We start from the raw sequence: 27,204 nt of genomic DNA, 5'->3' as shown, positions 1-27,204 counted from the left end.
CTCACACCTGTAATCCCAGCACTTTGGGAGGCCAAGGCGGGTGGATCACGAGGTCAGGAGTTCAAGACCAGCCTGGCCAAGATGGTGAGCCCTCGTCTCTACTAAAAATAGAAAATTAGCCGGGCGCAGTGGTACACGCCTGTAATCCCAGCTACTCGGGAGGCTGAGGCAGGAGAATCGCTTGAACCCGGGTGGCAGAGGTTGCAATGAGCCGAGATCGTGCTGTTGCACTCCGGCCTGGGCAACAGAGTGAGACGCTGTCAAAACAGAACAAAAAAATCATACTCCATTTAACCAACTGTAAATATAAAATTGTACAGTATACATAGGGAATAATTTAAAGTGTATGTATTTCAGTAAAATAAAATAACAAAGCATCTATTTACCCTATCTAGAGTAAAATGGAGGAGCTGGGGAACCATCATGTGGAAACAGCTGGAGAAGTCCCAAGAATAGAACTGTTTCTAAAGCTGATAGAGCCCGGGCACAGTGGCTTCTGCCTGTAATCCCAGCACTTTGGGAGGCTGAGGCAAGAGGATCACTTGAAGCCAGGAGTTCGAGATCAGCCTGGGTAATAAAGCAAGACCCCGTCTCTTAAAAAAAAAAAAAAAAAAAAAAGATGTTAGCTAGACAGTAGTTAGGAGTGAATGCACTTGAATTTGTTAGGGTGATGGTTTGTACCTGGTTTGCTGTAATTGGCAGGGTGTTGCAGTTAATCTTTATGAATTGAATTTGATGTAAATAAAGATAAGGCCATAATTTAAATTTGAATTTTAATCCGTCTTTGTTATAATCCCTTTCTGTTCTTCTCATCACTCTTTCTTTGCTAACATTGTAATTTATGGTGAGAGAATTTTAAAGTTTGCTTCATTTGATTTGAGAAACCTTAGGAGACTGGACTATTTTACTTGCAAATAGAAGGTTTATACTGAATATTTACATAGAAGGATCATTATGTTTTTTTTTTTTTTTTTTTTTTTTTTTTGAGACGGAGTCTCGCTCTGTCGCCCAGGCTGGAGTGCAGTGGCGCGATCTCGGCTCACTGCAAGCTCCGCCTCCCGGGTTCACGCCATTCTCCTGCCTGAGCCTCTCCGAGTAGCTGGGACTACAGGCGCCCGCCACCACGCCCGGCCAATTTTTTGTATTTTTAGTAGAGACGGGGTTTCACCGTGGTCTCGATCTCCTGACCTCGTGATCCGCCCGCCTCGGCCTCCCAAAGTGCTGGGATTACAAGCGTGAGCCACCGCGCCCGGCCCGGATCATTATGTTTTAAACGTCACTATTTTTTTTTCAGTAAATGACATGTTCGATAATATTTTATTAAATCTAGAAAAGGAGACAAAGTTGATGTCATTTCAGATAGTATAGTTACAGATGGAACAACACAGGGGTTAGGGATGCTGACCTCCCACTCAGTTGAACTGTGTGTAACTTCTTACTCCCCAAAATCTCTGCTGTTGAGCAGAAGCCTTACCAATGACATAAACAGTTGATTAACACATATTTTGTATATGTGTTATATACCGTATTCTTGAAGTAAGCTAGAGGAAAGAATATTATTAAGAAAATCATACGGAAAATAATTTACAGTACTGTACTTCTGATACTGTAAGTTCATATTATCTGTTTACAAGATGAGTCTTCTGAAATGGTAGCAACCACAGCTGTAGATCTCAATCTATGGTCCCTATTAAGTGGACCGTCTCATCTGTGGTCCAATTCAACATTTTGTTGTAAAGTCATGACATTTCTCTGCTTCTTGGGAGCACTGCCAGCATCACTAGTGGCACTTAGTATGGCTCCCATGGTGTTATTCAAGGTTTACAATATAGCATTAAACACAATGAAAAAAACACAAGAACTGCAAGAGATCACTTTTTACTGTAATACACAATTTTCTGGAGAGATGAACTGCTCACGGGAAGATGATTAATGTCTCACAGTGTTTTAAGCGGATACTCGCAACACTCAAGCTCATCCCAATAGCAACAGGAGGTGGCAGTGAAATTATTATGGTAGTACAGTATGGAGTACAGTTAATTTTATGCAGTTATGATTTCATACTGCATCTTTATGTTTACATTTCTTTCAACTGTGAATGGTGTCATGTAACAATCTAAGTGCACATGTGTACATTTTGATAAATTGTTGTTTTTATAATTTATATATATTTTGTTAGTAGATGATAGACTAGTGTCTGCATATTTTTATGCATTCATGACATACCTAACTGTAAACATTTTTCAGTATTTCTAGGTTACCCGGTTTATCTGTTTTTTTCAAACTTGCAAATCTTCAAAAATTTAAAAATATGTTTATTGAAAAAATCCACAGGGAAGTGAACCCTCTCAGTTCAAAGCCACGTTGTTCAGGGTCAATTGTATTATATTTCCATGTCATTTTTATAACTACCCATACTGGCTAAAGGCAAAATGGTAGCTTACCTTTATTGGACTGATAATGATATCCCTTGATAGTTGGTAAAAGGAGCTGTTTTACCCAGCGTTTTCCCATCATCTTCTTTCTTTCCCATTACACGATATGAATGGTAACAATGTACTTTTACGAGAGGCTTTATTCATTGAGGATTAATGTGTTATAAGCAGTATAATAAAGACTTTAGATGGCTAACAACAGCCCCGCGCTGACAGGCAACTCACAGCTGCAGCACCAGACGGCCGCTGCTGCGGCTCAGCAACAGCAGCAGTGCGGCGGCGGCGGCGGCGGCGGCGGCGGCGGCGTAGCGCCGGCGGTCTGCGGCAAGCAGGGCAATGTGCTCCCTCTCCGGGGCAACGAGAAGACCATGAACCTCAACCCCATGATCCTGACCAACATCCTGTCGTCGCCTTGCTTCAAAGTACAGCTCTACGAGCTCAAGACCTACCACGAGGTGGTGGACGAGATCTACTTTAAGGTCACGCACGTTGAACCATGGGAGAAAGGAAGCAGGAAAACAGCTGGCCAGACAGGGATGTGCGGAGGGGTAAGTAGAAGTTCGAGGTGTTGGAACAGGAGGAATTGTTTCTACAGCATTTTGCCTGTTATACAAATTATTTACCCTAAAGTTAACTCGAAAGCAAGTGATGGGTCTTATAACTCACACAGACTCTCCATATATTAGAGCGCTTGGATTTATGTATATAAGATATACACAGCCCCCTAAAGATCTGTGGGACTGGTTTGAATCCTTCCTTGATGATGAAGAGGACCTAGATGTGAAGGCTGGTGGAGGCTGTGTAATGACCATTGGAGAAATGCTACGATCTTTTCTCACAAAACTGGAGTGGTTTTCTACCTTGTTTCCAAGAATTCCAGTTCCAGTTCAAAAGAATATTGATCAACAGATTAAAACCCGACCTAGAAAAATCAAGAAAGATGGGGAGGAAGGTGCTGAGGAAATAGACAGACATGTTGAACGCAGACGTTCAAGGTCTCCAAGGAGATCTCTGAGTCCACGGAGGTCCCCAAGAAGATCAAGAAGTAGAAGTCATCATCGGGAGGGCCATGGGTCTTCTAGTTTTGACAGAGAATTAGAAAGAGAGAAAGAACGCCAGCGACTAGAGCGTGAAGCCAAAGAAAGGGAGAAAGAACGGCGAAGATCCCGAAGTATTGACCGGGGGTTAGAACGTAGGTGCAGCAGAAGTAGGGAAAGGCATAGAAGTCACAGTCCAAGTCGTGATAGGAAAGGGGATAGAAGGGACAGGGATCGAGAAAGAGAGAAGGAAAATGAGAGAGGTAGAAGACGAGATCGTGACTATGATAAGGAAAGAGGAAATGAACGAGAAAAAGAGAGAGAGCGATCAAGAGAAAGGTCCAAGGAACAGAGAAGTAGGGGAGAGGTAGAAGAGAAGAAACATAAAGAAGACAAAGATGATAGGCTGCACAGAGATGACAAAAGAGATTCCAAGAAAGAGAAAAAACACAGTAGAAGCAGAAGCAGAGAAAGGAAACACAGAAGTAGGAGTCGAAGTAGAAATGCAGGGAAACGAAGTAGAAGTAGAAGCAAAGAGAAATCAAGTAAACATAGAAATGAAAGTAAAGAAAAATCAAATAAACGAAGTCAAAGTGGCAGTCAAGGAAGAACTGACGGTGTTGAAAAATCAAAAAAACGGGAACATAGTCCCAGCAAAGAAAAATCTAGAAAGCGTAGTGGAAGCAAAGTTCCCACAAACGAGATCACAGTGATAGTAAGGACCAGTCAAACATGATCATCGAAGGAGCCAAAGTATAGAACAAGAGAGCCAAGAAAAACAGCATAAAAACAAAGATGAGACTGTGTGAAAATATTTTGTAAAAGTGGATCACATTGAATCCTATAAATGATTAAATCTGCTTTTTTTCCCCCAAGTTGAGATTGTGCAGTAGTTCGCACTCCTCAAGCTCTCCCTGTAGGCTGCATTTTCATTTCCTCTTTTGTGTAGGGAAGTGCCTTTGTAATTCCATTTATTGCATTGGTGTTTTCCCCCAATTGTTAAGTTTGACACATGATGCACAGATTGTTCTTGCATTTTTATTGTTTGTTTTTGAAATGTACAGTCTGTACATATGTCCTGAAAATGTTTTAATTCCTTTGGCATGGTTGCCATGTTGGTTAAATTTGTATAAGGCAATAAACTGCCACTAATCTATTTTTGTTTTGTAGGTGTGAGATTATGGTTTGTGTACTGAAGTTAGCATGGCTGCGCTTTTTGTAATAGAATGCTAAAGACTTTGAGAATGGATCTCGGATGTCTATTATAGGAGAAATACGTGCTGCCAATGTACATGAAGGCAGCATTGTAGGATTAACATTCTTGTCCACTGTATATTATCTTGGAAGGCTCTTGTTAATATGTTACACTTAATATTCTCCACAGTTACCTTTAGAGAGAATTTATGAGAAGTTAGTTTCTGATGCAGAGGTTTTTAGGCTGTGATTTCATCAAGTCCTTTTAGCATTCTACCTCAAAGGGACACTTAGTATGCCTAAAATTTATTCACTTAGTTTTCCTTTTTTATTTGAAAAACTACATGACATGTAATCTTTTTTTCTTGAATTCTTTCTCAGATTTTAAAGTACTATATTAAAGAAAAAAATTAATGTCTAAAGCCTAGCATTCTTGCAGAACCCTATACTAACATGTAATTGGGAGAGGGTGGGGCAGATGAGTAGAAAAACAAGATTCAAGCCTCAAGCTTCCAAAGCATTTTTATAAATGGAAAATCCTTAAATTATGGAACAGCTTGATATAGTGTCCTTTTTTTAAAATTCAGAACTTTTTTTATTGATAATGGAGATTGCTGTTTGAGTTTTTAAACTTAATCTAGAACAGAGGAGTATTAAAAGTAATGCTGTGCTGCATTATTTAAGACTATCAGCAAATTATTTGTAGATTGTTCTTATGACTTGTATTCTGATTACGGAGAACCATCATGAGTGTGGAATAAATACTGGATTAAATCCTTTAAAAAAAAAGACGTTATTATTACATCTATTACCTCTCTCAAGATTTGCGTGAAGTACACACTACTATTCCCATTTTGCATACTAAAGAAACAATTCTAGTACTTTGAGGGGGCTGTGGCAGGAAGATCGCTTGAGTCTAGAAGTTCAAGGCCAGCCAGGACAACATAGTGAGACCCCCCTTCTCTACTAAACAATAAATCAGCCGGGCATGGTGGCATGTGCCTGTAGACTCAGTTACTCAGGTGGCTGAGGATCTACTGAGGTGGGAGGATCACTTGAGCTCAGGAATTTGAGGCTGCAGTGAGCCATGATTGTGCCACTGCACTCCAGCCTGGGCATTAAAGCAAGACCCAGACACTGTCTCTTAAAAAAAGAGGTGAAGTGACTTGCTCAAGTTAGTAAATGGAAGAACTGAGAGTTTAATCTAGGATCTGTGACCTGAAACCCATCATTTTAACTTCTCTCATATTGTATGTTGTGTGCATTTTTAGTTAATTGACCAACACTCATGGTTACATGCTTTAAGCCTTTAGTCTCCTCTACCTTACAACCCATTTACTTAAGAAAATCTTCACATTCTCTTTTTGAACCTAAAATACTCATGATGTTACTTTGATGCTGACAAACATTTCTAGGAATAGAGTGCAGAGGGCAAGAGAGATCATCTTTAGTCAGACAAGTTGTAATTTTGTTTGGTTCTTAAAGGTAGGTGTTTGGTGTAGGTTTCTTTGAAGGCAATTTATGTATGGTAAGGGAAATATAGTTTACTTTAGAAAGTAGATGCTTACTATTAATTAGTATCAATGAATCAGTATTCTCTGCAGAATTTAAACAATTGTATTTAAGGGTTACAAGATCTTATTTTTACCAAATGAGGATTCCATTGAAATGCTTTACTGTTTTAAGCCTCCTCCCCTTACTCCTTGGAGATGTGGATGGGATTAAAAAAAAAAAAAAAGAATTATATTGATGTTTTCTTTGGATAAAGCTGTTAAAATAATGAGTTGGTTCATTAGGCTTCTCCAAAGGTAGGTAATGATACCTTCTGATTTCTTTAAACCTCCTGGGTTTAAACATTTGTTATGTTTCCGTCCATTGCAGTTATCCATATTGATATTCCAGTTGTTCCAGGGGAATCTCTTCAAGTTGCTTCCTGAGCACTTTTGATGCCACATTAGTGGTCTTTGATAGCTTTCTTGCTGTCTGGTATGACCTCAAGGGTGCTCCAGGCCTATCTTTTTATATCTTCCCCAGTTCTGGAAATAGCCAAGTGTCCAAGGATCCTTGGTTTCTTTTTCTAACTGCTATAGTCTTTCTCACTCAACTATCCTTTGTAGCTCCTAGAAAAATGTATTTTTATAAAAAAGAATGTAACTCTTCATCCACCTGTCTTCCTATGGAAAGACAGAAATATATCTTGGAAGGAAGTGGTATTAATAGCCTCCAAAGTAATGGTTCTCCAATTTTTTTATCTCAAGACTCTAAAACTTTTAAAATTATTAAGGGCTCTCAAAACCTATTGCTTTTGTAGGTAAATGTCAATCAGTATTTACCATATTAAAAATTAAAACTAAGATTTTTAAAATGACTTATTAATTCATTTTAAAACCACAGTAGACCCATTATATGTGTACATAATATATTTTTTGAGAAATGATTACATTTTCTAAAACAAAAATATTTAATGAGACAAGAGGGATTGCTTTTTTTTAAAATAAATTTCTTTAATGTCCAGCATAAGAGAGGACAGCTGGATTCTTATATCTGCTTGTCCATTTAATCTAACACTGTATGTTGTTTTGGTTGAGGTATATAAAGAAAACCTGGCCTCAGATATGTGGTAAAATACTCAGAAGAGTATTTTAGTAACCTTTCAGATAATTGTGAATATTCTTCTTTGATACTACATCAAAACTTGACAAATAATCGTATCTTAAAAGTTAATCGGAATGTGGAATCTGCAGCTATAACAATGAACATTCTGTACTCGTATTAAAGTCCCTTAGTCTATCTTGTACTTTGAGTGACTCTTTTATCCGTTTGGTTGTTTGGAAAATACTGATTCTTGGTGAGTGATACAGATATTCCAAATCTTGAGACTTTATGTGATACAGTATCAAAAAAATCAAATCGGTTGATATCACCACAGATCTCATCAGAAAAATCTTTAAATATTGGGAAGTTGTCAGGCTCACAGTGGCAAATGCACATTTTCAAAAATTATCATTTTTACTTGAAAGCCTGAATCCTGCCACCTCCCAGCCCCCCACTATCTTGCCAGGTCTTATAACACTTGACAAGAAATGGAGCATTGGCTGTGTTTGAGCAGCTGCCCCCTGCTAGTGTGTAATTCAGGGAATTGGGAACATGGGAATGTTTTTGGGTGGTATGGTCTGTGTCTGCCCCGTCCTGAGCTTTCCCCTGGTGGCTGAGAGCCTGAATTTTATAATTTACAAGAAAATGGCTGCCAGATACAAAAGATTAAATAACCATAGTTTGAATGTCAGTTATTTTTTCACATAGAAATGGGGTTCTACAAAAAAGTGGCTAGTTCGGCTTGCAACCCAAATGCTTTCCTTTGACAACCGTTATTTTGGTATGTAGCAGAAACATTTTATGCATACTTCTGTTTCCTCACCCAGCACGTTAGAGATGTGTACCCAAGGGTTGAGATACAATAAAATTAATAGCCCTTACTGACTCATCAAGGACTTCCTTAGGTGAAACTGGTTTGTTTATTTTTAATTGTGATGAATACATTGACCAAGTACAATATGACTTTGATTCATGCTAAGATACTAGCAGTTTTTCCCACAATTACTTTTGTACCATGACTGCTGATGTCAATACAGTGAAAAAGGCAAATAACATGTTAATATTATTATGAAATTACATATATGTAAAACTATATATATATAAATTTTGAGACAGGCTCACTCCATCACCCAGGCTGGAGTGTAGTGGTGTGATCTTGGCTCAGTGCAACGTCCGCCTCCCGGGTTCAAGCAATTCTTGTGCCTCAGCTTCCTGAGTAGCTGGGATTACAGGCGCCCACCGCCACACCTGGCTTATTTATGTATTTTTAGTAGACACAGGGTTTTGCCATCTTGGCCAGGCTGGTCTCGGAACTCCTGACCTCAAGTGATTTGCCTGCCTTGGCCTCCCAAAATGCTAGGATTACAGGCATGAGCTACTGTGCCTGGCCTAAAATAATATTTTGACCTTGAAGACTGCCAGGGGTTCATGGACCATACTTTAAGAACTCCTGCTTTAAGTTATTTGAAAATATCCAGAAGCCTATATTAGTCTTTATTAATCTGCCCACTTTCTTGTTTTTAACTCGGATTTCTTCAGTTTCTACAAGTGCATGTAAATGACATTAATTTAGAACTCAGTTTTACCATTTTTGCTTTGCAAGCATTGCATATAAAATTTTATTGCAGGCTGGGCATGGTGGCTCATGCCTGTAATCTCAGCACTTTGGGAGGCCGAGGCAGGCGGATCACGAGGTCAGGAGATCGAGATCATCCTGGCCAACATGGTGAAGCCCCGTCTCTACTAAAAATATAAAAATTAGCTGGGCATGGTGGCGCGCCTGTAATCCCAGCTACTGGGGGGCTGAGGCAGGAGAATCGCTTGAACCTGAGAGGCAGAGATTGCAGTGAGCCGAGATCACGCCACTGCACTCCAGTCTGGCGACAGAGCAAGACTCCATCTCAAAACAAAACAAAACAAAACAAACCTTTTTTGCAAATGTGCAGAGCTTTCAGCTACATGATCATTTGAAAAGACTGAATAGCTATTGTATGTTTTGAACCCCTTGCTTACAAATTAATATTTGGCTATGCTGTGTCAATAAATTGGGTGTTAAACCTACACTCCAGAATTAAACAGTTTTAATGTGAGTTTGAGGTATTCCTTGCTTGTATTAATGTGACTGTAAGAGAAGTTGTAGATCACATTTGCCTGTTTGTTTTTTCTTCATTTCTTAGTAGCTTAATTCCATCCCTCTTCACCCTTTAAACTACAGCAATTGTCACCCTTTGAACTAGAACAGCTAAAATCACTTAAGAGAAATAAGGATCCTCTGTGTATAGGAACATTTAGGGGTAGGGAAGTGGGAAGAATCCTTCACAGTGTAATTCATTCCTAATCAAAAATTTTCCCCCTCTGGGCTTCATTAGAGTTGGGGGTGGGATAGTGAGTACCTATGTTTCAGACTTTTGAAGTTTAATTTCATTCTGACTTGGAATTATTCTCATAAAAAAACAACAACAAACCAACAACATCAAAACAACAGCTTCTAGCGCTTTATTAAAAGGTTAAATCCTTAGGTGGTGGTAATAGAGGGGAATGCTAGTCATTCTGGACACTGCCATCTGTTTCAATTTTTGCCATCAGTGAGAAACTGCGTCCAACACTGCAGTTAATTAGGCCTTTAGAGCTTGGGTGTTTGTTGTTTTGTTTATCTTCTATGGGAAGGTTTTCTCCAGCACTGAATAACAGTAGCCAGATATCAATTAATCTATTTATGCCTAAGTGTTCCATTATTGGAACACTAAGCTTGTGGGAGTTATTTATTTCTTACTGCTCAAGGTCTTCTCCATGGTCTGATTTTTCACACAGAAAAACAACTTGCCACCTCTGGTGTAAATGGGCTAATAGGACAAATGTTAAAAAATATTTGAAAATATTGTAACATAAATTATTAACCTATAGAATACACTGGCAACATATCACTACCTTGGTAATGTATCAATACATTGTCTTATATAAACATTTTTAGCCCAGCATTAATTCTAGTTTGTCTGATTCAGCTTCTTTTTTAGGTTGAGAATATTATATTTCCCTGTTTAAAAGTTATTTTAGTTATTCAAAGATTATAGCAGATATTCTGACAGGGCATATTATAGAAACATTGATTGTGAACATGTTAAAAGCTTCTCTTCAGTATTTTCTTTTTATAAACCACCTGTTGTCTTATGTGCATTGCATATATATTTGAACAAAGTGCTCATCACTTGTCAGCCGTCAGTGGCAGCATAGAAATTACTTGTGGTACTTGCTTTGCAAGAAATTCTTTTGTATTTGTGACATCAGCTTTGTTTTATACAATTAAAGTATTACACGCTAGAATAATCTAAATTACAACCACCAAATGGTGATGTAGTTCTTCCCTTGAACTGAATTTGTTTACTTAATGTGTGCAGCTATTGACTATTATTTAAAATGACAGTTTCATAAAAATCTCTCCCTTATTTTGGTAGCAAATAAGAAGGTGGTTGTATTATTAAAGGTATTTCTTAATTTTAAAATGTACTTTGAATAAATATTACATTAAGAGATAAAATGTGGAAAATCCCATGTATGTGAAAATCCTTCAATTATACAATTTGATTTTCAAATGAAATTTAATACTCTTAATATGATACATTCATGATCACTTTAATAGTATTTTTCTAATTTTTAAATTCCCAGTTAAAAGCATTTTGCACTCATTTAAATTCATTTCCTTCTGTTAAAAAGGAACAAAATATAACTGATTAAAACTTAAGATTGCTATTGGAATAAATATTTAGACTGTTAGATAACTTCTTTTATATCTGCATGAGCATTAACTCTACACGGCAGTCTAGATGCTTGGAGAACCTTACCAATGGATTCTAAGTAATTGAGTTTTTTTCCTTTGATGTTTTGTTAAATAATCCTGGTTATAATTTATTTCAGTAAGTTAACAGTACTAGTATATTGACATTATTTGGGTTGACAAGTATTTTTAGATAATTATTTCAGTGAACATGTTTCGGGACTAATGGAATAAAATTACTCATTTAAAGTAAGTTTATTATCTTGTACTTTGTAAAAAGCTTTAAGAATGTCACTGTTATTTAATAACAGGTAAAAGGCATATTTAGTTTTAATTTTAATAACAGGTAAAAGGTATAGTATAAGGATGTTTTCTAAAGTAGCCAGTGGTATGCCTCTGCAATATAATTGGCTTGCTAAACCTCAATAATGGTTGGCATACAGAAGCTCTACATGAATTCAGTGATTAAAAAGCAGGAAAACTACTTAAAATAACACCTTTTTGTTCTTTTTAGAAACAATCTAAATGGGAACTTTATATTTGCAGGAACAAGATTTGGCATTTCTTTTTCACTGCTTGGTTGCTTTGATGTGAGCGGTATAATGTAGTGGACATTAATATATAAGTAAATGATTAAATGAGTCATAAGACGGAACATCTGCCTGAGAAGGCCTTTCAGACAGCATGAGTTATGTTGTTGAAGTCTCTAATCAGTGCATCTGTCCCTGAGACTTCAGTTGGTACAAGGATAGTTTTCTATTTTGGATTAGTTACTATATGAAGACAGCATATTTAAAAAAATTTTTTTCATGCATGCAACTGGAAAATTTGTGCCTGTGATATTGGAATAAAAAAATTACAGCAGTGATTTTTTTTGAGCATAGTAATAAAGGATAGCAATAAGTGTATAAATTTTAACTTTTATATGCCTTAAAATGGTTATTTATGGTAGGATTTTACATTACAGACCCATAAATCTTAATGTCTTACCTGAGGAAATATTCTTAGAAATAACGGTATTACAACAGGACATAAATTCAGATGAAGGCTGAAGCACAGCAGGATTCAGATAGGATGTTTAACTGAAACTAAAGACCATATCGTGGGTCCCTTCCAATCTGGAATATTACCATAGTTTCAAAATTACAGAGACAGAGAGAGAATATGAATATGCACGTTTGTATGTTGTATACAAGATAAAAACTCCTAACCAAGAGCACATTGTAGAATACCAGACGATGATGACATAGAGTTGTGGTAAATGTATGTATGTTTTATTCTTTATAATCAACAAGCCACAGGAGACAAATTCTTGTGATCATAGTTAATTTTCACTAAAGGGTGCAATCGAAAGAAGAAATTGGTTCTTCTTTCCTTCGAAAATTTATACTTAGCTGTTCAATTAAACTTTTTTACAAGAAAATAATGAGTGTAATTAAAGGAGAATATGGGGGTTTGAATAAGAATTGGGCATATATTAATTTACATATTGGGATTTTCAAATCTTTGAAATATAGACCAGTCATCAGGAAATATTTTTATTTTAAAAAGGGATTTTAAAAAGTTGTGAGGCCCTCTAGTTTTTGCCCTGGGGTGTAGAGAGCTGGAAGGAGTATCACTCCCACCCTCACAATGAAAAAGAGCCTGACTAACTTTAAAACGTAAGGATATACAGTGCCTATGGGGATGGAGGAGACATGAACACACACTCAACTTGGATAGACACAATGGGACACCAGTGAGAAGAGTTCAGCTAGAATTGGGACAGATTAGTGAAGGTTGAGTCCAGGCCAGCAAGAATTTGTGATATCCGTGAAGGCTGCAGAAACTGGGGAACCTGGTACCCTCTTGTATATTCTTTCTTCAGTAGTGGATGAGGTAAGAATCCCAGGAGATGGGAAATGGGAAGGAGTCCCCAAAAATATGCAATGTGGCACACACCCTGGGGACGAGAACAGCGGTGACAGGTGGCTTCTCCCTTCTCTCCACTATACAACAAAAGCCGTCATCTGGGAACAGTGGAGTGGAAAGGAAGTAGTAAGCACGCACATCAAGTCTTAGGGCCTTGATGAAATTCTGAAATTCATTGCAGTTGGAGAGAGGAAAGTGCGTGCACCTGTGTGTGTCTACTTTGTCAGTGTCAGGAATATGCGGGGCCCACAACTGTAGTTTAGGGCAGGAGGATAGATAACTGATACAGCTATATCCTCAAGACCCAGGCTGACATGTGACTAAGGCTGAGGCTTGCTCAGAACAACAGAGGATTGGTCTGGGCCCCCAACCATTTCTCACCATCAAACCTAACAGGTTTCTGATAATAATTAACAGCTGATGGGTTAGAGACACGAGAGGAAAAAAGAATAGACAACGATTCCTGGTGTAAAGGAAAGAGCTGAACTCACAATAGAATAGACATTACTCTGATAAATTTATCCCCATCACAAAAACAAGATATTTCTACAGGAATTTAAAGCCTGTAGTATACTGAGGTTAACAATAGTGCTAACTTCAAACCCAGCCCAGTTCCTAACTAGATAAACTCTAACCCTTCAGTAAAGGCCTAGGAGAAGAAAAGTCTTGCCCTGTTTTAGGCATGAAAACTATTTAGTTTCTACTGTTGCACACAAGAGGATCAGCTTCCAGTAACAACAACAAAAAAAAACCATGAGATATATTTAAAAAGAAAGAAAAAACACACTCAGGGATAAAGCAATCATTGAAACTAGCTTTAGACAGCTGGGTGCAGTGGTTCACGCCTGTAATCCTAGCACTTTAGGAGGCAGAGGTGGGTGGATCACTTGAGGTCAGGAGTTTAAGACCAGCCTGGCCAACATGGTGAAACCTCATCTCTACTAAAAATACAGAAATTGGCCAGGCATGGTGGTGCATGCCTATAATCCCAGCTACTTGGGAAGCTGAGGCACGAGAATCACTTGAATCCAGGGGGCAGAAGTTGCAGTGAGCTGAGATTGTGCCACTGCACTCCAGCCTGGGCAACAGAGCGAGACCCACATCTCAAAAAAAAAAAAAAGAAATATTTTGAGAAATAATGACCAAGAATTTTCCAAAATTAATGAGACACAAAACCATAGGTCCAGAAAGCTCAGAGAATAACGAGCAGGATAAATACCACACACTTATGCTTACACACGTGGACATGTAGTATTCAAGCCGCTTAAAATGAAAGTTAAAAAGAAAAAAGAAAATCTTGAAGGCACCCAAAGAAAAAGGTAACATTATGTATAGAGAACAATGATAGGAAGTTTGTGTGATGGCTGACTTTTCGAAACTATGGAAGCTAGGAGACAGTGGAATGACACTGTTGAAGTGCTGAAAGAAAAACACTCAGCCCAGAAATCTATGCCCAATGAAAATATTTTTCAAAAATGAAACAGAAATAGTCTTTCATAGGCAAGCAAAGTCTAGGAATTCATTGCCAGTAGACCTACTCTACAAGAAATGTTAAAGCAAGTTCTTTAGGCAGATGGAATAAATGAAGGAAAAAATTGATATTTTATTGCTGATTCTTCTGAAACAAGAATCAGCAAACTTTTTATATAAAGATTGGATAATAAATATTATAGGCTTTGAGGGTCATGCAGTTTTTGAAACTACTCAACTTTGCAGTTGTCATGTGAAATATGAATGAATGAATGAGCACATACCAAATATGAAGTGGTGTGTAGGCTAAGTATCTCTAATCTAAAAATTCAAAATTAAAATGCTTCAAAATCTGAAACTTTTTGAGGGCTGACATGATGCTCAAAGGAAATGCTTGCAGGAGCATTTTAGATTTTGGATTTTTAGGTTATGGATGCTTAACTGGTAAGTATAATGCACATATTCCAAAATCCAAAATAAATCCAAAATCTGAAACACTTCTGGTCTCAGGCATTTTGGATAAGGGATACTTATAATATCATTTAAAGGTGGACTCAGATTAATGAAAAATGTATATTGTAAACCTTTGGACAGCTACTGAAAGTTTTGAAATAGAGGCATAATAATAAATCTATAGAAGAGATAAAATGGAATTATAAAAATATCCTTAGCACAAGTCAGAGAAGGAGGAAGAAAGAAAGAATAGCTGGAGCAAGTAGAAAATTGCTAGCAAGATGGTAGATTTTAGTCTAGTCATATCAATAATATTAAATGTGAATACTCTAAATCAGGAATTGGCAAACTGCTACTGGTGAGTTTCATTTGTTTGTACACATGTGCTGTGGTCGAGAGAATTCCTGGACTTAGAGTGCATCTAGAATTTAGATAGCCATAAACATGTGCATGAGGAAGAATTTAGATAATGCACGCTGTGATCCACCAGTTTACTGGTAATTTTTTTTTCAAGAGACAATTTTTGGTTGGGTGTGGTGGCTCATGCCTGAAATACCAACACTGTGGGAAGCCAAGTTGAGAGGATTGCTTGAGGTCAGGAGTTTGAGACCAGCCTGGGCAACACAGTGAGACCCCATATCTACACAAATTTTAAAAAATAATAAATTAGCCGAGTATGGTGACGGGTGCCTCCAGTCCCAGCTACTCAGTGGGCTGAGGCGGGAAGATCACTTCAGCCCAGTAGTTCAAGGCTGCAGTGACCTGTGGTTGCATCTCTGCACTCCAGCCTGAGCGACAGAGCCAGAGCCAGGACCGTGTCTTCACAAAAAAAAAAAAAAAAGAAAAGAATTTTCATTTTAGGGGAAAAAATTGACTTGGGTGAATGTGGGTAAAGATAAAAGGGGACATTGTGTTTTAGACTTTAGGAAGACTTTTCTGAAATAAAGGAGAAAGTGTTATTGTAAACATATGCTGAAGCTGTTCTGTCTTGTCTGTTTCCTAAATGACATTGGATCAGGAATTATTTTTCTGTATATACATATATTTTTAAGTATAAATTATATATTAATGTTGTACAACATGATGTTTTCGTATATGTATACATTGTGGATTGGCTAAATCAAGATGTTTAATGTATACATTACCTCACGTCATTTTTTTGGTTGGGGGAACACTTGAAATCTACTCTTAGCAATTTTCAAGGATACAAATGTAGTATTAACTATACTCACTGTTATGTACAATAGAGCTCTTGAATGGATTCTTCCTGTCTAACTGAAATTTTATATCCTTTGACGCAGAGTTACTTTTTTTTTTTTTTTTTTTTTTTTTGAGATGAAGTCTTGCTCTGTCGCCCAGGCTGGAGTGCAGGGTGCAATCTCGGCTCACTGCAAGCTCTGCCTCCCGGGTTCAAGCCATTTGACCCAGAGTTACTTTCTAATGTAAGAAGTTTTCAGAATTGATTTGTGAAACATAACCTTTTATTAGATACACACCCATTATTCCTAGAGCTAAGGTATATTTTCCTTTGGAATACTGCTGAATGTACTAAAATAGGAATGCTTCCACATTACTCTTTGATAATTATTAATGTGTGGTTGATCAAAATCTGTTCTTAATATTGTGCTTGTAACTTTCATGTAAATCATTTGAAGCAGTACTTACTGCCTTTGAAGATAGAATTTCATATATCCAACATAGAATTTCATTCTATGAAATTCTATAAAATATATAAATATAGAATATATTTCATATATTCCAAATAACCCAATATTTGGAAATAGGTCTGTGTATTTTAGTCCCAGCTTTGTAACTTACTAGTTTTGTGCAAGGAATAACATTTAAGCTTCGTGAGTCTCAGTTTCCTCATATGTGAAATGGAGATGATTTTCATATTCGGTTTATAGGCATAATTAAATGAGATATATGTTAAATATTAATTACTGAGAAATGCTAAACGAATTTAAATCCAAAAGTAGTTGTTTTGAACATATAATTACGTATGTGGCACAAAAGTAAAACAGACATAAAGGTATACGCCGAGAAGGCTTACTCACTGTCTGTATCTACCATGTCCCCCCTCACGCCCACAGCATTTATTTTTACTAGTTCCTTATTTATTTTTCTGTAATTTCTTTATACAAATATAAACAAATGCAATTCAACATTTGTTTTCCCTCTTTCTTAAATGAAAAATAGCCTACCAGGCACACTGAAGTACCTTACTTTTGGCACTTACAGTCTCCTGGAGGGGCCTCCACAGCAGCGCAGAGTTATTGTTTTCATTTTTCTTCTCAGATGCATTTTGTTTCATTGTATGGCTGTAATGTTGTTTATTCAGATCATTCAGTATTGGTGGGTACTTGAATGTTTTCCAGTTGTGTTTTTTTTTTTTTTTTTGCTCTGATTATATTATAATGCCACAAGGCCAAATTCATAATTCAGTATATATGCCATTTCATACATGTATACTGAATGGGAGATAGATTTACAAAAATGGGATTGTTGGGTCAAAGAGAAAATGCATCAGTAATTATGGTAGATATTCAAGTTTCCCATTTAGGAGTTATACCATTTTGTACTGCTACCAACAGTGTATGCGAATGCCTATTTCTCTATGACCTTGCCAGCAGAATGTGTTAAACCTGCATATTTTTGCACTTTGCTAGGAGAGAATTGATATGTTGGTATAGTTTTACTTTGCTTTTCTCATTATGAGTGAGTGAGACTGAACATCTCTTCATATTTAAGAGCTATTTTTTTAATGGATTGCCTGTTCAAGTTGCTTGCCCCTTATTGTATTGTTCTTTCTTTCATTTTTAAATTTCTTAACAACTAAGACTTCTTTATAGATATCAGCCCTATGTTGTAAGAGTTGCAGATTTTTTTTCCATGTTTGTCATTTGTGCTTTAACTTTCTTTGTGATGTCTTGTGCTATTCAAGTTATTTTTTGAACTGAGTTATCAGAAAGGTTTTCCTCAACCCATGGTTACAAAATAATTTACTTATATTTTCTTTCAGTACTTTTATGATTTCATTTTTTTCTTTGTAAATCTCTAATCCACTTACAGTTTATATGCACTGAGACATAGATCCTACCTTTTTATTTTTTTTGAAAACAGCTCTTTGGTTGTTCATTAATATTTATTAAAAGGTCTATATTTATGGATTTGAGCTGCTTTTATCATATGCTAGATTCCTATGAGTATTTGGGCCATTTCGGATCTTCCTATTCTGTTTCATCAATATGCCAATGTATTTTTCTTAATGCCACACCTTTTATATAATTAAGATATAGTAATACAAGGTGAATATCTCTTATCTGAAGTGCTTGGGGCCAGAAGTGTTTTGGATTTTGGATTTTCTCAGATTTTGGAACATTTGCAGATACATAATGAGATATCTTGGGTATGGGACCCAAGTCTAAACATGAAATTTATTTATGTTTCATATACACCTTATACACATAGCCAAAAGTAATTTTATACAGTATTTTTTAATAATTTTGTGCATGAAACAAAAGTCTGTATATGTCAAACCATCAGAAAGCAAAGGTGTCACTATCTCAACCACCCGTGGAGACAATCTGTAGTTGTTTTGCATCACCATCCTTCCTGACTCTGAATTTAAATGCTGCTGATAAGCAGCCATTTTCTTACACTTATTTACATCTAAGTACTTAACAGTAAATATAACATATCATTAATATGTGAAAAGATAATGTGTTTAGGGTAACTCAGCAGCACAGTAGCATCACCAGAATACCCCTGTCAGCTGTTAGACAACAACATCCAACAGCAGCAGGCTTTCAGTCTCTATCTATTGATGCTGTGTTTTGATAAAAAGGTTACCGTATACTGTATTTATTATTATTATTATTATTATTAGGAGAAAAGAAACATTAGAGGCAATTAAAGGACCAGAAAGTGAGTTTTGTAGGCATGAGGAGACATTCTGCTTGTGATAGCTTTTTAAAATGTTTGCTCTAGATCATCTGTCAAATTAACAACATTTTTTTGTCTTAGCAACCTCTCTGATTTTATAAACTGACATGATTCCTTGTTCTGTTAGGAACGCATGCAGTTCTAGTCCTTCTATAAGCCCATCACACATTTTCACCATGTGGTCCATATGTACTTCTGCAGAATTAATGTCCTCTCCATCATTGGTTTTATCATGATCACCTTGATTCAGAACCATTTTGGCCGTTTAACCACTGGTCAATGAATGAACAACTGGAGCCGCATTATTGATGTTAAAAACTCCTTTGATATCTGCTTCTTCCAGCTTGCTGACAGACTCTGAAGGTATATATTTTGCATATATAAGGAGGTCAGGCATCATTTTTTCTCACTGGACATACAGAATCCTTCACAGTCACCACCTTGTTCATCATCACTCAGCATAGTCACAGGACAGAGGTTATGTCTTTAGTTACTGTGTTCCAAACATTGGCAACAGCGTATGTGGCATCCTTCATGCTAAACTCCTTTTGAAAACCTTCAAAAAAAAAAAAAGAAAACCTTCCATACCCATGCCTCTGTTAACTGCTACTAGCATGCTATTCAAGAAAGTGTTTTTATATTTACTCTTTGTTGATCCAAGGATACCCTGATCACATGACTTAGTTAAAGAAGTCACATCGGAGGAAAGTACATGGCATAAATATTACTTTTGATGAGAATTTCAGCTGGAGGATGAGCAAAACAGTTTCCAAGGAATAACAAAATCTTGCAGTGTCATCCAATCCAGCTTCCCTACAGTGAGCATGAGCTGCTGGTACAAAATGTTTGTGAAACCAATTAGAAATGGTGTCTGTGGTGATCCATGCCTTTTTGTTAGCATAGTGGACTGGTAAGAAGTTCACTCCTTGAAAATAGCAAGGATGCAAGCTTTTGGCTCTCACAGCAAGTGTGCCTGCTGTATTAGCACATCCTAGCACAGGTATTCTGTTGTTAGCATCCTTAATTCCTTGGGAACTGTCTTATTACCTGTAGTCAGTATCTTTCTAGGGCAATAACACCAAAACAGTAGTGATTTTTTTCGAGCAATATAGACTTGTTCTGGCATCACATTTTCATCAGTGATGACCTTGGCAAATGTGTCCGTGAATTTTTCATTGATTTGTGATCAGCAGATACTTTATCACTACAAAATTTTAAAAATTGAATAGAGTGTCTTAAATTTCTGCAACCAGACTGTTGAATATTCACAATTCCCTTTAATTTTCAGTTCTTCATGTAAATCTTTGTTTTTTGATCATATTATTAGGTGGCATGTGTTCACTGTGATACTGATGGATCCGCTTTTTCAATACATGATCGAAATCTTCATTTTTAGCTTTATTTGGTATTTTTCTGTTTTTCATTAACTTCTGTTCATCACTTTTGGTATAGACTGTCAACAGTTTACCCTTGTTTCTTCATGTCATATATGGTGGACATTTCAACACCATGCTCTCCTGTAGGATGTTTTACACTTACACCACTGTCCAGTTTCTCCAGGTCTTTCTGTGCTATAGATAAACATAAACATTTCCTTTTTTTCTTATCACTATTACCTATAGGGGCATCTGCAGGCCTTTTTTCTGACATTTTCGAGAATATTTTTACACCACAGAGCACAGAATAAGCGAAAAAAAATAGTGAGTAATGCACATAGGTCTTGGCCTTAGGTAGGAACATCAGCAGGAAACCTGTGTGTCCCGCCTGCACAACACGTGCCATTTTACTACCCTTTGTGGATGTGCTTGCATGGGAGAATCTGGATATGATCGGAAAAGATACGCCAGCTCAAGAGGACTAAGACGGTCTTTTTTTCTCTTGGGGATGCTGAATAAACTGTGTGCTGTGCACTTGCATTTTGACTGTGAGCTGTCACAGAAGTCAGGTTTGAAATTTTCCACCCATGTTGTCATGTTGGATATTGGAGCATTTTGGATTTCAGATTTTTGGATTATGGAGTTCAACCTGTATCTTGTCAAGCTTATTTCCTTTCATATTCGGTGTTTGGTCTTACTTGTTTATTTTTTCCATACAAACTTAAGAATCGGCTTTCTTCATCCTACAAGCAGTAATCTTGTTGGAATTATTATTGTGAAGACAATAAAGTTATACATTAACTTACTTACATGTTTTGAATCTTCCCATTCAAAAACATGATATGTTCTTTTACTTGTTGAAGCCTACTATTAGAGCATTTAGAAAAGTGTTAAAGTTCTCTCATGTTGGTTTTGCACATTTCTTATAAAGTTTATTTCTAGATGTCTTGTTTCTTTTTTGTTGGTATTGTAAATGTGTTATTCTCTTGTGTTATGTTTTCTGATTGCTGTTTATATGTGAAAAATACTTTATTTATTTATTTATTTGAGATGGAGTCTTGCTTTGTCATCTAGGCTGGAGTGCAATGGCATGATCTTGGTTCACTGCAACCTCTACCTCCTGGGTTCAAGTGATTCTCCTGCCTCAGCCTCCCAAGTAGCTAGGACTACAGGCATGTGCTACCACACCTGGCTAATTTTTGTATTTTTAGTAGAAACGAGGTTTTGCCATGTTGGCTAGGCTGGTCTTGAACGCCTGACCTCAGATGATCCACTCACCTCAGCCTCCCAATGTGCTGGGATTACAGGCATGAGCCACTGTGCCTGGCCTGAAAAATACTTTAAAAGATCAGTTTGTTTGCATAATTCTTTATTAAGTACTGTAGAGATTACCTAAGGAAAATGTGAAAAATATTCTTTCTTCCTTAGAGACTAATATATAGGTTGAATATACAAAAAAATGCTCACAGGAAAAAAGTCTCAAAAAATAAGTATTTGAATGTTGACAGTGGTTATTTATAGATTTCTAGATGATTTCTTCTTTTGCCTACCGATTTTAATGGTGATTACTAGTTGTCAAGCATAATCCATGCCCTCCTTCTTCTTGGCACATGGCTGCTCATCTTTACTACATTTTATTTTATTTTATTTTTTACTACATTTCCCAGTTAACCTTGAGAATATGTGTTTGTGTTTTCTGCAATGGGTTGTGAAAGGAATTGGTATGCGATACTTTTTGGCCTGGATCTCAAGGCATTGTGCCTTTCCTAGTAGTTGCTCTTTTCCTTTTATGCTGTTTTATTTTTTATTTTTTATTTTTAAGAGGAAAGGGTTTATTTATTTTTTATTAATTTTTTTTGCACACAAAACAATAAACATTTTCTAAAAATACATACAAACAAAAAGATGCGTATCAAACATATTAGGAAGGTTGCACATGGGAAGACGGGGAATAGAAATGGGGAGTGGGAATTAAAGAAAATAAATGAGAGAGGGACTTTGTATGGATCAATGATAATAACTCAATCCTCTATTTGACAAAGAAGAAGGAGAAGGAAGAGGAAGAAAAACAAAGTGAGATAAAGGATCAGAAAGGGAGGAAAACAGAAAAAATTAGAGTATGACTCCAGGGTAGACCTGTTTGTTGTCGCTGGGTTGGTTGGTTGGTCTGTTGTATTTTTCATATGTTTCGCCATGTTGGCCAGGCTGGTCTCGAACTCCTAGCCTGAAGTGATCAACCCGCCTCAGCCTCCCAGAGTGCTGGGACTACAGGCATGAGCCACCACGTCCAGCCCCCACATTGCTTCTGGCCTCCGTGGTAGACCTCCCAGATAGGGCGGTCGGGCAGAGGCGCTCCCCACATCCCAGACAGGGCGGCCGGGCAGAGGTGCTCCTCACTTCCCAGACAGGGCGGCCGGGCAGAGGCGCTCCTCACTTCTTCCCAGACGGGGCGGCCGGGCAGAGGCGCTCCTCACTTCTTCCCAGACGGGGCGGCCGGGCAGAGGTGCTCCTCACTTCTTCCCAGACGGGGCGGCCGGGCAGAGGCGCTCCTCACTTCCCAGACGATGGGCGGCCGGGCAGAGGCGCTCCTCACTTCCCAGACGATGGGCGGCCGGGCAGAGGCGCTCCTCACTTCCCAGACGGGGCGGCCGAGCAGAGGCGCTCCTCACTTCCCAGACGGGGCGGCCGGGCAGAGGCGCTCCTCACTTCCTAGACGGGGTGGTGGCCGGGTAGAGGTGCTCCTCACATCCCAGACGATGGGCGGCCGGGCAGAGGCTCTCCTCACATCCCAGACGATGGGCGGCCGGACAGAGGCGCTCCTCACATCGCAGACGATGGGCGGCAGGCAGAGACGCTCCTCACTTCCTAGACGGGGTGTCGGCTGGGCAGAGGAGCTCCCCACCTCCCAGACGGGGCGGCGGCCGGACAGGGGCTGCAATCCCAGCACCCTGGGAGGCCAAGGTAGGCGGCTGGGAGGCGGAGGCTGCAGCGAGCCAAGGCCACACCACCGCACTCCAGCCCGGGCAACACCGAGCACCGAGTGGGCGAGACTCCGTCTGCAGTCCCAGCACCTCGGGAGGCCGAGGCGGGCAGAGCACTCGGGGTCAGCCTGGCCAACATGGCAAAACCGCGCCTCCAGCCAAAGGAGAAAAAGCAGGCAGCGGTGGTGGTGCGCGCCGGCAATCCCAGGCAGCCCGCGGGCCGGGGCAGAAGAATCACCGGAGCCAGAGGCAGGGAGTCTGCAGCGAGCCGACTAGAATCCAGCCTGGGCCACAGAGGGAAGAAAATAAAAGAAAAAAGAAAAGAAGGAAGGAAGGAGGGAAGGGACGAAGGAAGAAGGAAGGGAAGGGGAGGGGAGGGGAGGGGAGGGGAGGGGAGGGGAGGGAAGGGAAGGGAGGCTTTTATGCTGTTTTAATTGGAAGTACTCAGACCATTCGGATGATGAATGGTCAGTGCCTTAGTGAAGAGCAGAGCCATGACTTGGAAAGTACCTGAATCTGTGAATGACTACAAGGAACGGGGAGCTGCTCCACCAAGCTGGACCATTTATGTTAAGATTGAAATTAAAGAGAAATAAACTTTTCTGTTTGTTAAGCCACAGTATTTTGGAATCCCTTTTACTTCCATAGCCTTACTTATCCTAGCTAATATACCTGTATTTTCTTCATATATTATATACATACATATTACTTTATAATTTTAAAAATAGCTATTTTTCAAATAACTTGAGAACATATTATGCATATGATGCTTAAACTTGTTTTTCTTGTTTAACATAGTCTGAATATCTTGCCCATTTTGTTGAAATAAATGTTTTATTTTGGAACAGTGTTAGATTTACAGAAAAGTTTCACAGATGATACATCGAGTTCTCATATACCCCTCACTGAGTTTCAATTCCCTCTTATGTTATCATTTTACTGTGGTACATTTGTCAAAACTAAGGAACCAACATTGGTATATTGCTGTTAACTAAACTCTAGACTTCATTTAGATTTCACCAGTTTCACTAATGTCATTTTTCTGTTCCAGGATTCAATCCAGGATATCACATTACATTTACTTGTCATGTTTCCTTAGTCTTCTCTGTTCTCCTGATAGTTTCTTAGTCTTTCTTTATTTTTCATAACCTTGACATACTTCACTGTTCAGATATTTTATAGACTATTCCTTGTATTGGGCTCATCTGGTATCTTCCTCATGATTAAACTGGAGTTATGGGTTTTTGGAAAGAATATTATACAGGTAAAGTATACTTCACATCATATCCTGGAGTACATGATAACTACATGCCATTAGTGATCTTCCTTGCTTGGTTAAGGTATGTTGGTCAGGTTTCTCCCCTGCGAAGTTACTGTTCTTTCCTTTCCATATTTTTCTTTCAGAAGCAGGATAAACCTAGGCCACTCTTAAAGCAAAGCAGAGGAGGAAACACTCATTCTTAAATGCTAAATTTAATTTGATAGGTGTCAGTTTTCATGTTCACCAGACCAACTTTGGATACTTGGATTTTTATAAAAAACTTTCATCCTATGGACAGCTGAGCAGCCAGCATGGAATCAGGCCGGAATTTCCTTCTTTAGTTGCATGGAGTACAGCCTGCTGGTTGAGAACAAGAGAGGAAGAAATGAAATCAAAGAATATACCTGTGTCTCAACACCAAAGCCCCAGTTTTTCTATTGGTCATCTTGATTTGGAAATCAAAGCTAAATTCATATCTTTAGAGACCCGAACATTTCTGGTAGTATTAATGAGAAGAGATATTGAGTGCCCTTTATTGAGTTCCACTTGAGGTCAGGACTCTGCAAGGCCTTCTACATGAATCATTTCATTTAATCCTAAGAGGAAAGTACTACTATTATCTACATTTTACAAATGAGGAAACTGAGACTTAGAATTTGACTTGCTTAACACTTTCAATGTGCAGTGGTAGCATCCAGATCAAAATCGTTGTTTGCTTGCTTTTGTCCCCTTACACATCACAGTACCACTAGTTCTACATCAATGAGAACAATCTAGTTATCAGAGGAGTATGGTATTCGATAGAGGGATAAGGTAGCTATTTGGGAGTACTGAACAGATAGCATGGAGAGATAAAGGCCACTGATGCTAAGTGGTGAATTCAGATTTTCCAGCTAGGGTTCTCTCTTCTCCAACCTGGATCTTGTGCACTCTGTTTTCCACCTGTTTTCTCTGCCCTAGTGCATACTTCCTGAAATATCTGAAGAAACCCATGAGAGACTGAACTCTTCTGGTCTTAGTTTGGCTCATCATTGCACAGCTGATGGCTGGATTATCAAGTCTGACTTTGCTATTGGCCAGCTCATTCTGATGCCAGTGGCCTACTTTCTGCTAATTTCGGGTTTTGGTATGCCAACACATTGTAACTAATTTCTCCCTCAGAACTACACTTATTGTGTTTTTTTCTGGGAGTAAGTTATGTGCAGATACAGTAGTTACATTAAGCCAAAATTGACCATTTTTTTTGCTGAAGTAATGTCCCATTTTATTAAAGATGTGATGCTGGACTTTTAAAAAAATGACATTTTTAGAGATCGTATGGAGCCACTTAAGGGTGAAACTCTCTTTAACATTTTATTAGCTGAGGCAGTACACACCTACTTTTTAGTGAACTAAATTCTTTGACAAACAATGAGATTCTGGCATTTATGGAAAACTTTTAGTTTAACTCCCACAATTAGTGGAGTAACTGACAGTTTTGTTGTCACCATCAGATCAACTCAAAACATCTTGCATATTGCATGGCATCTTATAAAAACAAGATAAAAAGACATAGCCCTTACCTGGAGAGACCTGCTTGGGAAGGTTGTTGAAAAGATGGTAAATTGAGGGATGAAAACAATGGGTATTTTTATTTGGGAGAAACAAAAATTATTTTCTGTCTAATTATGACCACAGTAATACATTTATATTGTAGGTGAAGTGGCCCATTGCTGTCATATGTGTGCACCTTCCTCAACACCCATTTATACCTCACAGAAATTGAAAGAGATTTTTTTATTTTATTTTTATTTTTTTGAGACGGAGTTTTGCTCTTGTTGCCCAGGCTGGAGTTGCAATGGCACGATCTCGGCTCACCACAACCTACACCTCCTGGGTTCAAGCGATTCTCCTGCCTCAGCCTCCCGAGTAGGTGGAATTACAGGCATGTGCCACCACGCCCAGCTAATTTTTTGTATTTTTAGTAGAGACAGGGTTTCTTCATGTTGGTCAGGCTGATCTTGAACTCCCGACCTCAGGTGATCCACCCACCTCGGCCTCCCAAAGTGCTGGGATTATAGGCGTGAGCCACCGCGCCCAGCCAAAAGAGATTTTTAAAAAGAAATTAAATTGCATATAATACATGTAGATCACTCTTACTCTTTTTAATGGTTATGTAGCATTCCATCATAGGAACATACCACAGTTTACTTAAATGACGGATATTTAGGTCATTTCAGATTTTTAGTTCTTTAGGTATTTAACTCTTTCTTCCCTCTTTCAGTTCCTTATTTTATTGAGAAAACAGAAGCAGTCAGAAAAGAATTACCTCCCTCTTTTCCCACAATTTATTCACTCAAGGATATGATAGTGAACAAACGAAATAAAAATCTATGCCCTCAAAGTGCTTATATACTAAAGGAGGGAGATAGACAATAAACAAAGTGTTTCAAAAGTAAAGTGTGTTGTATATTAGATGGCAATAAATACTGAGGAGAAAAAGTAGGGAAGGAGCATAGTATAGTAAGTGTTGGGGTGGAGTTTGCAGTTTTAAAGGCAAGGAGAGAGACTCACTGAAGTTGACAGTTGAGTAAATAACTGAAGGAGGTAAGGGAACAAATCACGTAAATATTTGTAAACAGAGGCAACAGCAAATGTGAGTGCCGTGAAGCTGAGTGAGGCCTGCTCTTTCTGAGTTCTGTCACCCTACATCCACTTGCATCGTATACTCTACCTTGCCCTTTGATCATAACGAGTGAGTTGTCCCTGCCCAGGCCAACCCCATCCACTTGCAC

At 38.3% G+C, this 27,204-nt stretch overlaps 2 protein-coding genes across 4 annotated transcripts in view; both read left to right on the top strand.

Annotated features, from left to right (window-relative positions):
• OLA1 (Obg like ATPase 1) overlaps positions 1-27,204 on the top strand; it is a 188,851-nt gene that overhangs the window by 46,952 nt on the left and 114,695 nt on the right. The window lies entirely within an intron of this gene.
• LOC129488065 (pre-mRNA-splicing factor 38B) lies at positions 2,258-4,628 on the top strand. Its single transcript, XM_055289776.2, is given in 4 exon segments — positions 2,258-2,992; positions 2,994-4,158; positions 4,161-4,196; positions 4,199-4,628. Coding segments are annotated over 4 exon segments (1,653 nt in total). The 5' UTR covers positions 2,258-2,623; the 3' UTR covers positions 4,282-4,628.

Source organism: Symphalangus syndactylus, chromosome 8 (genome assembly GCF_028878055.3).
Source record: "Symphalangus syndactylus isolate Jambi chromosome 8, NHGRI_mSymSyn1-v2.1_pri, whole genome shotgun sequence".
NCBI lineage: Eukaryota > Metazoa > Chordata > Mammalia > Primates > Hylobatidae > Symphalangus > Symphalangus syndactylus.
This window is presented reverse-complemented; position numbering and strand designations above follow the sequence as displayed.